Source organism: Apostichopus japonicus, chromosome 18 (genome assembly GCF_037975245.1).
Source record: "Apostichopus japonicus isolate 1M-3 chromosome 18, ASM3797524v1, whole genome shotgun sequence".
Taxonomy (NCBI): domain Eukaryota; kingdom Metazoa; phylum Echinodermata; class Holothuroidea; order Aspidochirotida; family Stichopodidae; genus Apostichopus; species Apostichopus japonicus.
Window position 1 is genome coordinate 15,755,851 of NC_092578.1, and position 12,960 is coordinate 15,768,810.

Consider the following 12,960-nt stretch of genomic DNA (forward strand, 5'->3'; position numbering starts at 1 on the left):
GCAACTGCGCATGCGCAAAAGGGAATTATTGTTACGACTAGTTGTAAGAATAGCCACTTTGTAAAAAGTAAACGATGGGCGTCTAAATCCTCGAAAGGATTACCCAAGCGTTGAGCAAGCTCAGCAAAATGTAACATGGGCTACACACAGACAGTTTCTATTGGGATATGTGTGCCATGGATGGTAATTCAGTGTGAGGGTATTTTTGGGACCTTGGTCTGAGACGTAGTAGTCACGCTAAGTCTAAGCAAGTGGGCCTCACGTTAGGCTAGGCATGGCATGTTTTAAATATGTTAGGTATGGAGGCTAAAGTTAGCTCAAAGCCTAGGCTAGCCTAAGTTAAGATATGCGTGGACACAAGCATGATAGGTTAAACTATTAACTAGGCTACTAAGGCTGATAGGTCACATGCCTTCTATTGTGTGAAAACATACGTTTGTATGTAAATATATTATGTCACAGGCCTTTGCCTTCTTACCCCATTTTATAAGAATTGTTAAAGGCTTATAGTTAGTTGACAGCGACAATGAAATACTGTATGAATGAATTATAAGTAAAATGGTTAATTGGCATAGGCCTATATATATTTAAATCGTTGTCTTTCTTTTCCAAATTCCTTCCTCAGGTGCAAGTCCTACAGATATCATATAGACCTACCATCCACTAGCATTATCATCGCTTTTCACAATGAAGCCAAAAGTACATTCCTACGAACAATACACAGTGTTGTTAATAGATCACCACGGCATCTCATCACTGAAATAATTCTTGTGAACGATGCCAGCAATTTAGGTGGTAAGGACTATTAGATTTATAGGGTAACGAATGTCTTCAAAATAAAAGATATTGAAAGGAAACCTATTGTGCAAACTTCCAAAATCAAATATAGCTGCTTCCATTGCTGAAGTAAATAAAACTGGGGAGGGAGGGGGAGGGGGGGTGAAAGGCAGGAAGGTAAAGGGTAGGAAGGGGGTGCGGCTTTTTCAATGAGAGGCAATGACCATCATATCAAACAGTCTTTGTCATTTTCTGTCAAATTTTGGGCTCGTTAAAAGTAAAGCAAAGAAAATGTTACCTATGTGTTACAGCTGTTACTTTAGTTCACCAAACTTTTCCCCAGGTTTGGTGAAATTAAGCAAAACCTTAAAATATTTGCCAATAATGTAAAAATAAATGATTACTCCTAATGTGTGGGACAGAAAATGAACTCTGTATTTGGATTACCAGTTTATAACATGAGTATCACAACCAACCAAACGGTTGTGACAACATCGAGCTCACTTGCTGGCTTCAGTCGGCTTCCCATACAGATGCCCATTGGATGGCCTGACCATATAAAGTTGAAGGAAAGGAGATAAAATTACTAGCAAGTGACCGGGGAAGGGACACCGGCGGCTTCATTTTAGCCTGGGATACAGTCTTTACACTGTTTGCTTGAACTGCTAATTACTGCTTGTTGCAAAGGTACTAGGTACAGAGTTTCTATCGCCAGGTATCGCATAGCAAAATGCTAATAATGCAATATGGGTAAATTGCTACACAAATGCAAAAATGTATGGCAGATTAATACAACAGGACCATACCACAGTATATTAGAAGACAAAATTCAGTCCTTCGACACTGCTACAAAAAAACTTGAACGCTAAATAATGAATGATTTTGTTTGATTTTAAATTTTCAATAGTGTATATTTTATAATGAAAGTCAGCAGCATCATTCAGAACGAAAAACATTTTTTTTGTGTGTGTTCTGTTTCAGATTGGCACCGGTCACCATGGTTACGTAGTTATCTGGCCAACTTCAGTGTTCCGATACATCTGTATCATTCACCAGAAAGGATCGGTGTCGTCGGTGCCAGGATGTTGGGCTTGTCGAAAGTCTGCAACAGGTCCGATGTGGTTACCTTCCTTGATTCTCATTGCGAATGTACAGAAGGCTGGTTAGAGCCTCTCTTACAGAGAATATCAAAAGACAGGTAATGTAATGTAAAAATAATAATTTCTCTTTGTTTGTGGGGGTGGGGGAAGGGGGTGGGGTGAAGCATATTCCAGAAGGAGTAGTGTCACAACAAGGAGAGATTGCTGCATTTGCTTTAATTTGTCTTGTGTCATGGTAAATATCTTTTGCTGGAAAGCTTCCCTCCCCCTTAACCTCTGGTCCTTTCACTCTCCTCCCCCATTTCTAGTAAAAGATATCACTGAAGTTCCTCTTCATTGGCCAACAGCCAAACAAAACTGAGTAAAACAAAAATTAAGTTTAGATGTTTTTGATTCCACAAATGCTGCTTTTCTGTTGAAATGTGGTAACCCGCCTACACTCACAATGCCCCTCCATTTTAAATGGATTCAGATAAAGTTATGTATGAATATGGAAATTCCCAGTATTTCCTTCATTCTGTTGTAGTCTTTGGCTCACTAAATGAATATAACAAAAATTAATTTAACAAAAGTTTCTGGCTTTTCATTGTCATAGCTTTTAGATTTACTAGTTTAATTACTATAAGCAGTCATTGAGCACAAAAATCATTAAGAAAAAAATAGAAAAAAAAAGAAAACAATATGAGCAGTCTGTGACCATCTTGTATGAAACATTTTCTCACTACAGGGCAAGGTATTTTGCTTTCATTCTTGACAGTCTTTTGAAACTCAAGACAAAATTGTTTTGATAGCATTATAGTTATAAAGGGCCCCTCTCTTAACTATCAAACTTCTGTGAGTATTTGCATGACAGACAGAAAAATAGAATACAATTTTGAATCTTTCAAGATTAGAAATGAGGGATCATAGAGGTGCTCTGTTATTAGAGTGAAGTGTTTTAACTGAAGGTATTGTCTAGTCCTGTAATGGCTTCAGCTGTCACTGTGTGATCATGTGACCTGTTTTACATGTCTGCGTATTGACAGTACAGACATTAAACAACAAACGTGGCGTCCCGACCCTCAAAGGGTGCGAATGTTTGGGGCGGGAGGGGGGGGGGAAATGGTTGATTATTTTGACTCGTTAAAAACGTCAACGTCAACATAGGTTCAGTCGTCTACTGCTGTATATGTACGTATGAAAGCGTTAAAGGCATTGAAGACTCGCCCCAAACCGCGTGAGGCCATCTGCAAAAGTTAACTTTCTGTTGCTTGCAAGTGACGTTTTGTTCGTGTCGCTACAAAATGCAGACAGTAATGAAAGGTGATACCTTGTTATCTTTAGCTGGACCTGAGATGTCCATCGCTGTATCGTTTATACACTGTGCTGTTGGTATTGACCACAGCTGTATGTACTGACTGTACACTAGTGTCTAATTACCGACGGTAGCAAGCTGTGTGTGTATTTTCTGGGATCGATGGTGGTGTCTAACACTTCTGTTCACCTCATTCGAAAATAGGTCAGATTACCGGCATTAGAAGTTTCTTTTCGCGCGAGTCTTCATACCCTTTAAGTGATGCATCCGAACGTGAGTTTTGTGACGGTAGATTGATATTATCATATTGTTGAAAATGTCTACACAGTGAAATGAGTGTCTGAAATGTCTCCTTAGGGAAGAGAGAGAGAGAAATTAGTCTCAGAGTAAACGATCATGTAAGCGACTGCATCGCAATTGGTGAAGATACCATGACAAGGCAACTCGATTAAGTGCATCGCGTGCAGCTGCGTCCTCACAAGAAATGATAACAGATAAACTTAGTTTTCAAAACTTCGTTTATACAGCTGTTGCTAAATTTATCAAGGGAATTTTTTCATCTCTTTGTCACTGGAAAAGAGATGCAAGATGGATGGAATTCTATATCTGAAAATTGTTGACACTGAATAGGATAATTCAGATTTATTTATAGACTCTGGTACTCAAGAAAAATGATAAAGCTAGTACTGCAATAGTCTAGTCTGGTTACTGAGTACTTCAGCTCTTCCCCTGTTTGAGGTATATGGTTCTATGGGTATTTCCTTGTCTTAGGCCTCTTTATAGTCTGCTTAATAGGAACTCTTTCTTTCAGTATGTAGGGACCCTGGTACTCAATTTATGATAGCATGTCTCCCTAACTATTTCCTGACTTTAAATATAGTCAGTCTGGTTAATGAGTACGTTACTAAATGGCCCCGGTACTCAAATCCATGTATATCACGTACGTATGTTTGCTTGTTTATGAGGAATCCAGTTCTGTACCTAATCTGGTTACTTAGTCAATATTCATTATGAAAGGACCATGGTACTTAATCCTCGCATAGAGAGCGTCTTTGGTTGTTTCCTTTTCGAAGGACTTGCAATAGACAGTCTGGTTAATGAGGACTGGTTAATGGGGAGAATGATTTAATGCAGGCACCAGGTGCAGTAGTCGCCCAAGAAGATACACATGACATGTTTTCTCGTTTCTTTTGTGCTAAGAATTTTAGTACTCCAAACTTGATTAATTTTCATTTCAAGTACTGGTCAAGGTAGTCCAAGTATCAATAATATTTCAGAACGAAAGTGCTCAAATTTAAGGAGTACTCTTTTCTCAATCAAAGGATTCAACGTTGTCGTCCCAAAGTGCAGATAATATTTTTCTGATAATTTCTCGTCGTAAAATTGTGGTAACCCATCTTTCGCGATTAAAGTACCTGCGTAGTCCAAGTATCCATAATGTATTTCTTTAATTTCCTGTCTAAGAACTCCAGTGGTTAAAGGGTGTGAAGACTCGCGCACAAAGAAACGTCTCATGCCGGTAATCTGACCTAGTTTCGAATGAGGTGCAACAGAAGTGTTAGACACCGTCATCGATCCCAGAAAATACACACACAGCTTGCTACCGTCGGTAATTAGACACTAGTGCACAGTCAATACATACAGCTACGGTCAATACCCACAACACAGTGTACATAGCAGCGATGGACATCTCAGGTCTAGATAAAAGATAACAAGGTATCACGTTTCATTACATGTCTGCATTTTGTAGCGAAAAGAAGAAAACGTCATTTGCAAGCAACGGAAAGTTAACTTTTTCAGAGCTTGGCACACGGTTTGGGGCGAGTCTTCAATGCCTTTAAACTTATGTAATGATGACTCATCCTTCTTTACTTACAGGACTCGGGTGGTCAGTCCCGTCGTCGATGCCATCGACGAACACACGTTTGAATACGTCAGCACGATCAGCTGGCCTCATATCGGAGGGTTCTCCTGGTTCCCAGAATTCATGTGGATTAGAGTACCACCAGAAGAAAAAAAGAGGGTCTACGGTGACTACAGCCTCCCTCTGAGGTAAGAAAACGATTTTAGTTCTCAATTTTTGTAATCGTTCCGTTTCTCCAGTTCAGAAACGACTGGGAGGTAGCGTATCGCGAGGGAAGAGTCGTCGGTCTCTAATAAGTTTGATACCTCTTCAAAATTTTCCAGATCAACTTTCTTGACGACGATGTTCTGACCCACCCGAATTTGACGAAATACTAAAAAAGAAATGTGCCAAAATCAAAAGCTGGACATATGTTGGAGGTGACCATAGGTCAACTCTCTTTTGTAAAATTGGGACAGTTCTACTGACCTTTTTATCCTTTAATGTTATGACAATCTTTTTGAAATTGTGATTATATCCTGTGTCCAGGGAGGGAGTTAGGAAGGTCAATAAATTTTGCTAAATATTTAACCTTCCAAACAAAATACTCCTAAGGTTAAGACAAGGTTAATTGTATTTCATACCTGCTGTGTTTAGTCTACACTGGGGGAATACAAAAAAAGAACAGTATTAGTTTTCTACAGACCGTTAAAAGTTCACTTGAGATCAATCTTAGTGGATGGTCCTAATCATTTTCATTCTAGGGGTACACTGGTAGTGAAGGTCTGTTGGTACTGAATTAATATCAAGTTTTTATTGTCTTAGTGATATTATGAGCAATTCTTTGCAAGTGAGGGATTGACCAAAATCTTGGGAAGAGGTTGAAGGGGGGGGGGGTTGGTGGAAGGGGGAGTATACTGTTCTGGATAGATATAAAATATAGGAAATGGTTACATGATTAAACATGTGTTGCTGTCAGCTGATTGCTGTTGTGGATTTGTTGCAGCACCCGAGTACTTAGGTTACACTATTAAACAGAAGATAAGGTATCAGAAAAATATAGAAATATATTTGTACCAAATGGGCAAGAAGCTAATCCAAACATTAAAACAACATTTTAGTTTGTTGCACATAAGAAAGCAAAATTACATTGCATGTTTTAATTATCTTATAGTCGATCAAGGAGGCAAACATATCAAATTTGTCACAACTATGTAAACCATTTTGTTTTTATTGGATAAGTGTCAACACTATGTGCGGCTTGTTCAAGAGTAACACAAGGTTAACACACCAATTGCAAAATGCAATGCATTGAAATGCTCTTTTGATTGTTTACCACTGGTATACTTGTCCCCACCCAATATCAGCAGGGAACCTTGTTACCTCCATTGGGTACAATCAAAGTTTTTTTACCTTTTACAACCATGTTGATTTTGACTCACCTGTATCCTGCTTATTCAAGCTGCCCTTCAAACGGAGTCTGAAAATAATAACTACTTCGAAAAAATACCCAGCAAGGCATCAAAAGCTTGAACCCCTACTGATTGAGTTTTGATGACATGCTGTGGTTATGGGAAGGTTTATTTATTACTTCTTTTTTTTTCAATGTGTAAAATTTTACCACCAACTTACTGAGACAGTCACCCAGATAGCTTTTTTAAGGCTGCTTAATTAGTTTAAAATAAAATAGATTAAAATGAATAGGGTGAATAATATGCATGTCGCTCGGGTGAATTGCGCTTCAAATAATTTACACCAGAATAGGGAAGCTGTGATTCAAATTGGGATAAACTGTAAATCGACTGTAGCTGCTAACAAGTATGTTTAATGGGGAACTAGAAGTTTCCAAAGGACCGACTGTAGGTTCACAATGACTTTTGTAAAGAAAGTAACCCTCTGTACAACAGGCTGAAATGTCGAATCCTGTCTGTTTGTTCTCCTAACCAAATCGCTACATTCTGACAGTTAATATAAAATTGACCAGTCACTGTCCAATGACCAATCAAAGCCCTATTGATTGCCTCAATTGCCTCACACTATTCGATCTCTCTCCTGTCCTTGATTTCAATTGCTCGTTCAAATAACGCTCAACTGTCATAGTAACCTCCAAACCATCACTGGATTATCCTGCAAATCTTTAAGTTTCATCTCCTCATAGCTTTCTTCTGTTAAAGGCTGCAGTGGTGAGGATCAAATTAAACATCTTGAAAATATGATTTACCGCTGTAAATTGATCTTTGACTTTTTACGGCCCTTTTGACCCATTTTTTTTTTTTTTTTTTTTTAAGACAAATTTTGCAAATCTATATATCAGATATAATTTAATCCCTGAAAAATTGAAGTATTTAAAATTTCCATTTAATAACTTTTCTATCATGTTCTAAGCCTTCTAACATTTTCTGAGATCAGCTAGGCTAGGTTAGTAGAAATAGAGGTGGAAAAAGGTGACTATTGAGTGACCAGATTTGGCTCTGTCTAGCATATTTAGGGGCAGTGTATTGATCCACTTCAAGCAAGGAGACAAAATATCTAGTCTTCCAAATAGGGTTATCTCGGTAATTAGATTGTTTAATGGTCAAGCTATCACTAACTAAACAAAAAGGTCATTGTTAACAGATGTCGATAATTAGTGTAAACAGATAAAAAATCAAGGCATTTCCCTCTTTGGTTGTCTTAAGTTCGTCAATAACATTACAATTAATTTCCTTTTATTTTGAAAGCTATTGTTTGTCACCTTTAGCAGCTGGTGTCTGCGGCTGTGCTAAAATAACATAAAGCTAGTTCTCCTAAAGCTGCTAGAATGATGAATGAATATGATCTCAGGTTATAGTAAAACCACAGCAGGACGGACAGATGATCAGAATCAATTTCTTTTACACATTCTGTTAGAATTAATTTATCGTCAACTGTTAAAGTTTGGTTGGGTGAAATTAACCTGTTGGTCAAAAAACCAGGAAAGTACTTTGGTTGAAATAAGAGTAGGTTGGGCTCTGTGGAAGGTCTGGCTGTCAGAAACAATTAAAAAAAGCATCTGGGAGGTCATGGGTTCGATCACTGGCCGGCCAAAAGTATGGTGGGTTTTTCATCCAGGAGAAATCCATGGTTTTCCCATCTGAAAATAACGGCCTTGCAAATTGAAGAAAAATCCGAAATGAGCTGAACCTAAGAAATGGGGTGGCCATCCCACACGAAGTGTAAATTACAATTCCATTTGGCTTTTCCCAAGTACACGTGTGGCTGCTTAGTGTCGTAAAATGTGGTCTTCCCGGGGCGATATTATTATGATTTAACTTCCCTGTGTTACTAAATAATCTGCTTATTGAGGGGATGATTTTGCTGTTTGTCTATTTTTGGTATCGGCTCTTATAGTTTCTTGGATCATTTGGTGAGCCTAAGGCCATATAGAGTAAAAGAGAAAAGTATCAAAATAAAAGTAGGTTGGTATGTGACATTGGTTGATATACATGAAGGGACAGATATATGCAGGAAACAGAATCGTACGCACGCACATACGTTTGCTGCTAATGCGCACATACTACATATAGTCCAGTGTTTAGAGCATCCGGCTGCATTTACGGTGTAGGTAGTTTTCACCATCAATTACGATTGGACGGAATTAACCCAGGAACTTTGTTGAACGAGAGTTGCAGCAGACTTTTAACTCTTGAATCTAGTACAGTAGATTACATTGAGAAATTGCACGGAAAAAAAAACTGCATGTCGGGGAATAATTTTAGGGTTCAAATTTTGTGCGGCAGTTTTGAAGACTTTTGTCTCTTATAAAATACTATGGTTCAAACCCCCACTCCATCTCCTCCCCACCCACCCACCATCCCCACTCCCTCTCCTCCCCCACCACCCCCACACTATACCTCTCTTGCACTTGTGTAGCAATTTGACCCATTTTACATAGCATTTGGCGATGTCATACTGGATTAATAATTCCCTGCATGTTGGTGAGATAGTTCATACAGACTGAAAACTACAGGCTCCAAAGAGTCAGATCTTGTTTTTATAAAAATAAAAAATAAATAATAATAATTTCAGTTCAATGTCATTTAATATATATTTAACTAGATATAGAACAAACAGCTAGTGAAGCAGTCCCTGCAAATATTTTTACAACTAAGAAACCTCAGCTGGGGTTTTTGTTTACACTCTACATTCCTTTAAAGGGAATTTATTATCCCTCTGGGGGTGCCTGGTCTCCTTATTCAAACATTTGGCATGACCTTTTCCATATTCCAGCCCTGTTTTTGGCTAAACTGTTAACCTCACCACACCTTGTGTGTAAGTTTTGGATGATGTTTGGATTGATTCAGTATTCTAGGTCAAATCTGGACCTTTTTTTCCCCCTTTGAATAGTAGAATAAACCAAAGTAGTCTGATACTATACTTTATTCAATTAGTGTGTGTACAGCCCATCACTGGATTATTTACCCAGACACAGTGTACCTAATTCAGTGATGATCCTTTTCACCGTTGTACAAAACGGTGATAATCATCCAGTCTGGTACGTAAATTACAGCTTCATGAGAAGCACTCTTGAGAGTGCTTATCATATCAGGATGTTAGAATAATGTAGGTAGTAAACAGGGACGTAGCCAGGGAGGGGAAGGGGAAAGCAATGGGAGCGAGGGCCCTCCGACCCCCTTTTAGTACCCCGAAAAATAAACTTAACTAAAAAGCAGGAGATATCATTAAAGCCCTCTTTTCAGGTTGAAGGAAGCTAAGCGAACATTCTCAATCTTTCCCTGAAATTTTGTCTTCTATGTAATACAATACTCTTAATTTTGTTAATTTCCTACAAAGTGAGAGGCATTTGGGGCAAAAAATGTCTTTGTACATCACGGCACTCCTTTTCAACTTTTCAGGGAGATTAATGATCACTCAGTTTCCCATCAGTATCTTGTGATGTCTGCAGCATGCAGTTGTTTCCAACAATTTCTCAAAAGCATATTTGTCAATGTTTTTAGTTGTTTTGCTTCACTCAAAAGTCATGTCAGCACTTGGGCAAATATAGTGTGAAGACTTCCTCATTGGCTGCTGCTGTTGTTGTTGATGTTTTTGTTAACGACTATATTGTTTTGGCAGTCTAACGAATGTCTGGAAAGGGGCCTCTTCCGTTAAGCCCTTGCCTTCCACCGAGTGTAATTGCTATTACATAGTCTTGTTGAATTCAAAACAAGCAGCTGCCAAAAGTTGGTATCAGCTCTTAGTGTTTAACTTTTGTAGACTCTAAAGAAATTTATGTCAGGAGAATTTAAACACTGCATATGTACTTGATCAAAACATTTTGCCACATCCAGAGCAGTTTTATAATTGTGCTCATCGATTTGTTGTTACTTATGAAGTCATAGTCCTGTGTTCATGTATATATATTTATATCTAGGTGCTTGACAGTTGTCCTAATGTTGTGCTTGGCTGCCCATGGATAAAGCCTCGTAGAGTGGTAGGTTACACGTACTTATGAAAGACTGATCTGGCAGAGCACATAAATGAAAGTATTTTGTACACAGTTGTATTTGATTGATCTTACCAGTGTATAAAAACTGTACAGGTTCCAAAGTTTCTTTGTGTCATATATATACCACCATCTCTTTTCTTCCACAGACTTGTTAGCACCAACAAAATACATGTTGATGATTTAGTACATTTTGTAAACTGACACTGCTTTTAATTAAGATCCTGAAATGGGAGCTATAGTTTACTGAAACTCATCAACAGAACTATTCATTCAGTGTTCTGTATTTATTTATTTATTATTATTTTTTTTGGGAGGGGAGGCATTTTAGGAACAAAAAGTATCAACCTGCAGTAATTGTATTAGCCTTGATTAAACTGGTAGCCCTAAGAGGTCGGCTAAATTTGCCCAAATTTGGCAGATTTGTTGGCATATGGTGTAACTGTTTTCCCTCACTCAGCGAATGATTTGCCGCTCAAATTGTGTGTAGCAGTTTTGAAGCCTCTAAATTTGGTCTCTCAGGTTCATGTTTAGAAAACTGCTTATACATCGTTACTCTTGTATGGTAACTTGACCTGTTTGAAGTTTTGAACAGCAATTTTGCGATTACCGAATCAATTATTCCTTCTACATTATCATTAGAAGACATTCCAAGCACTCAGATAAATATCTAATGTAGCTTGATGGTTTTGATGGCCAACTGGGTATCGTTATCTGCATTAAGATATATCTTGCCTTTGCCTTTAAGGACCGATTTTTTTCTTGTAATTTTTATGAAAACAAAGTGCACAGGAAAGATGATAGGTCTTTTTCAAATTAATTTTTTCCCCTTTTTTTTCTGCATAGGACACCAACGATATCCGGCGGGCTGTTTGCAATCGATAAGAATTTCTTTCGCCAACTTGGGTTTTATGACCCTGGTTTGAAGATTTGGGGAGGAGAAAACCTGGAGTTATCATTCAAGGTAAGGGTGATTCATAGAAGGTAAATTTACCTCATTTTTATCAATTTTAATTAATCAGGTGATTAATTAGTAAAATGATACAATATGTATGGGACACTGGAATTCCTTAATTCTTAAACACTCTGCTTTCAAAATGGAGGCTAGAATATGCAAGGCAAGTTGGACCATGACAAATTCAATTTTGAAGTGACCAGTGTTCACTGTAGCCATGTAGTCAAACATCTTCTGATCAGGACAATAATATCATAAAATATAAATTGTGTTAACCTTAAAGACATCAAAAAGATAAAACTGTTGTCATGATTGCTACAGCGTGCTAAATTGTATGCCCATGCTAGTCGGAATATCACGTTATGCAATGATTTCACATTACAGCAACTCTTATTGTAACCCTGGAAATATTGATAAAGTTGAAGCTCTGGTTCACAACAGTTTTCCTTTTTTGTTCTTTGAAGTTTCAACTCAACATATATATATATATATATATATATATTTATATATATATATATATATATATATATATATATATATATATTCAGCTTTATGAAGTAGTAGTATCTTGAAAATAGAATGAACTGTTTTCCGATTTAGGCAATTTGCAGCACCCTGCGTCCCATTAAAGATGCAAACATATGCACTCATTGGTAAAAGCCCTATTACCTCCTTTTCAAAAACAAAAGAAGAATAATTCATCAATGAATAACGAATTTTTTTTTTTTTTTTAACTTGGTCAAGCGCTGTAACGGTACAGCTATAAACCCTGAAGGTTGACACGGCGAATCGTGAATCGTTTGTACGTCGATATCATGGTCCGTTTTTTTTTCTCGTACGGCAGGTATGGCAGTGTGGAGGCTCCCTGGAGATAGTCCCGTGTTCGAGGGTCGGGCACGTGTTCCGGTCGACCACTCCTTACTCCTTCCTTGGCGATCCGGAGCACGTCTTCCTTCACAACAACCGGAGGATCCTCGAGACCTGGGCGCAGGGTTACAGCCATGTATTCTATACCCTGACACCAAAGTACAGAGAAGTGCAATACGGGAGTGTCGAGGATCGGCTGAACCTGAAGAAGTCGCTGAAGTGCCACGATTTTGATTGGTACTTGGAACACGTCTACCCGGGACATATCTTGCCTCAAAACTATGAACACCTCGGTCAGGTTAGAAGCGCTATAAAAGCCATTTCTGTACTTCCATTCAGCCAGTTTGGGCAAATTTTCCAAAATGCTTTAAAGGTAGTCGGTATAGGCCCCAAATTTAAAGCACGCTATTAATTGCTAGAAGTTTTCAAAAAGTACTTTCCTGGAGGTCTTTATTCTCCAAATTGTTCTCAGACAATTTTTAAGGAATACACAAGATGACTGAATGTCCAAGTGAGGACAATTTCCTCGAAGATTGTAATAACAACAATTCAAGAAATTTTGACCGAAGGTGACCATATTTGAATATCTAGCATATTTGGGGCCAATACAGCATACCTTTACTAAACCACTCTATACTGTCCTCACACATATTGCTTGAA

At 38.1% G+C, this 12,960-nt stretch overlaps 1 protein-coding gene across 1 annotated transcript in view; it reads left to right on the top strand.

Moving 5' to 3' along the window:
* The window catches only part of LOC139958994 (polypeptide N-acetylgalactosaminyltransferase 1-like), a 61,704-nt gene that overhangs the window by 43,807 nt on the left and 4,937 nt on the right, over nucleotides 1-12,960 (top strand). Inside the window, exons 5-9 of the mRNA XM_071956464.1 lie at nucleotides 626-795; nucleotides 1,759-1,975; nucleotides 5,050-5,223; nucleotides 11,325-11,442; nucleotides 12,278-12,598. Coding sequence (XP_071812565.1) covers nucleotides 626-795; nucleotides 1,759-1,975; nucleotides 5,050-5,223; nucleotides 11,325-11,442; nucleotides 12,278-12,598 — 1,000 coding nt within the window. The remainder of the gene's footprint in view (nucleotides 1-625; nucleotides 796-1,758; nucleotides 1,976-5,049; nucleotides 5,224-11,324; nucleotides 11,443-12,277; nucleotides 12,599-12,960) is intronic.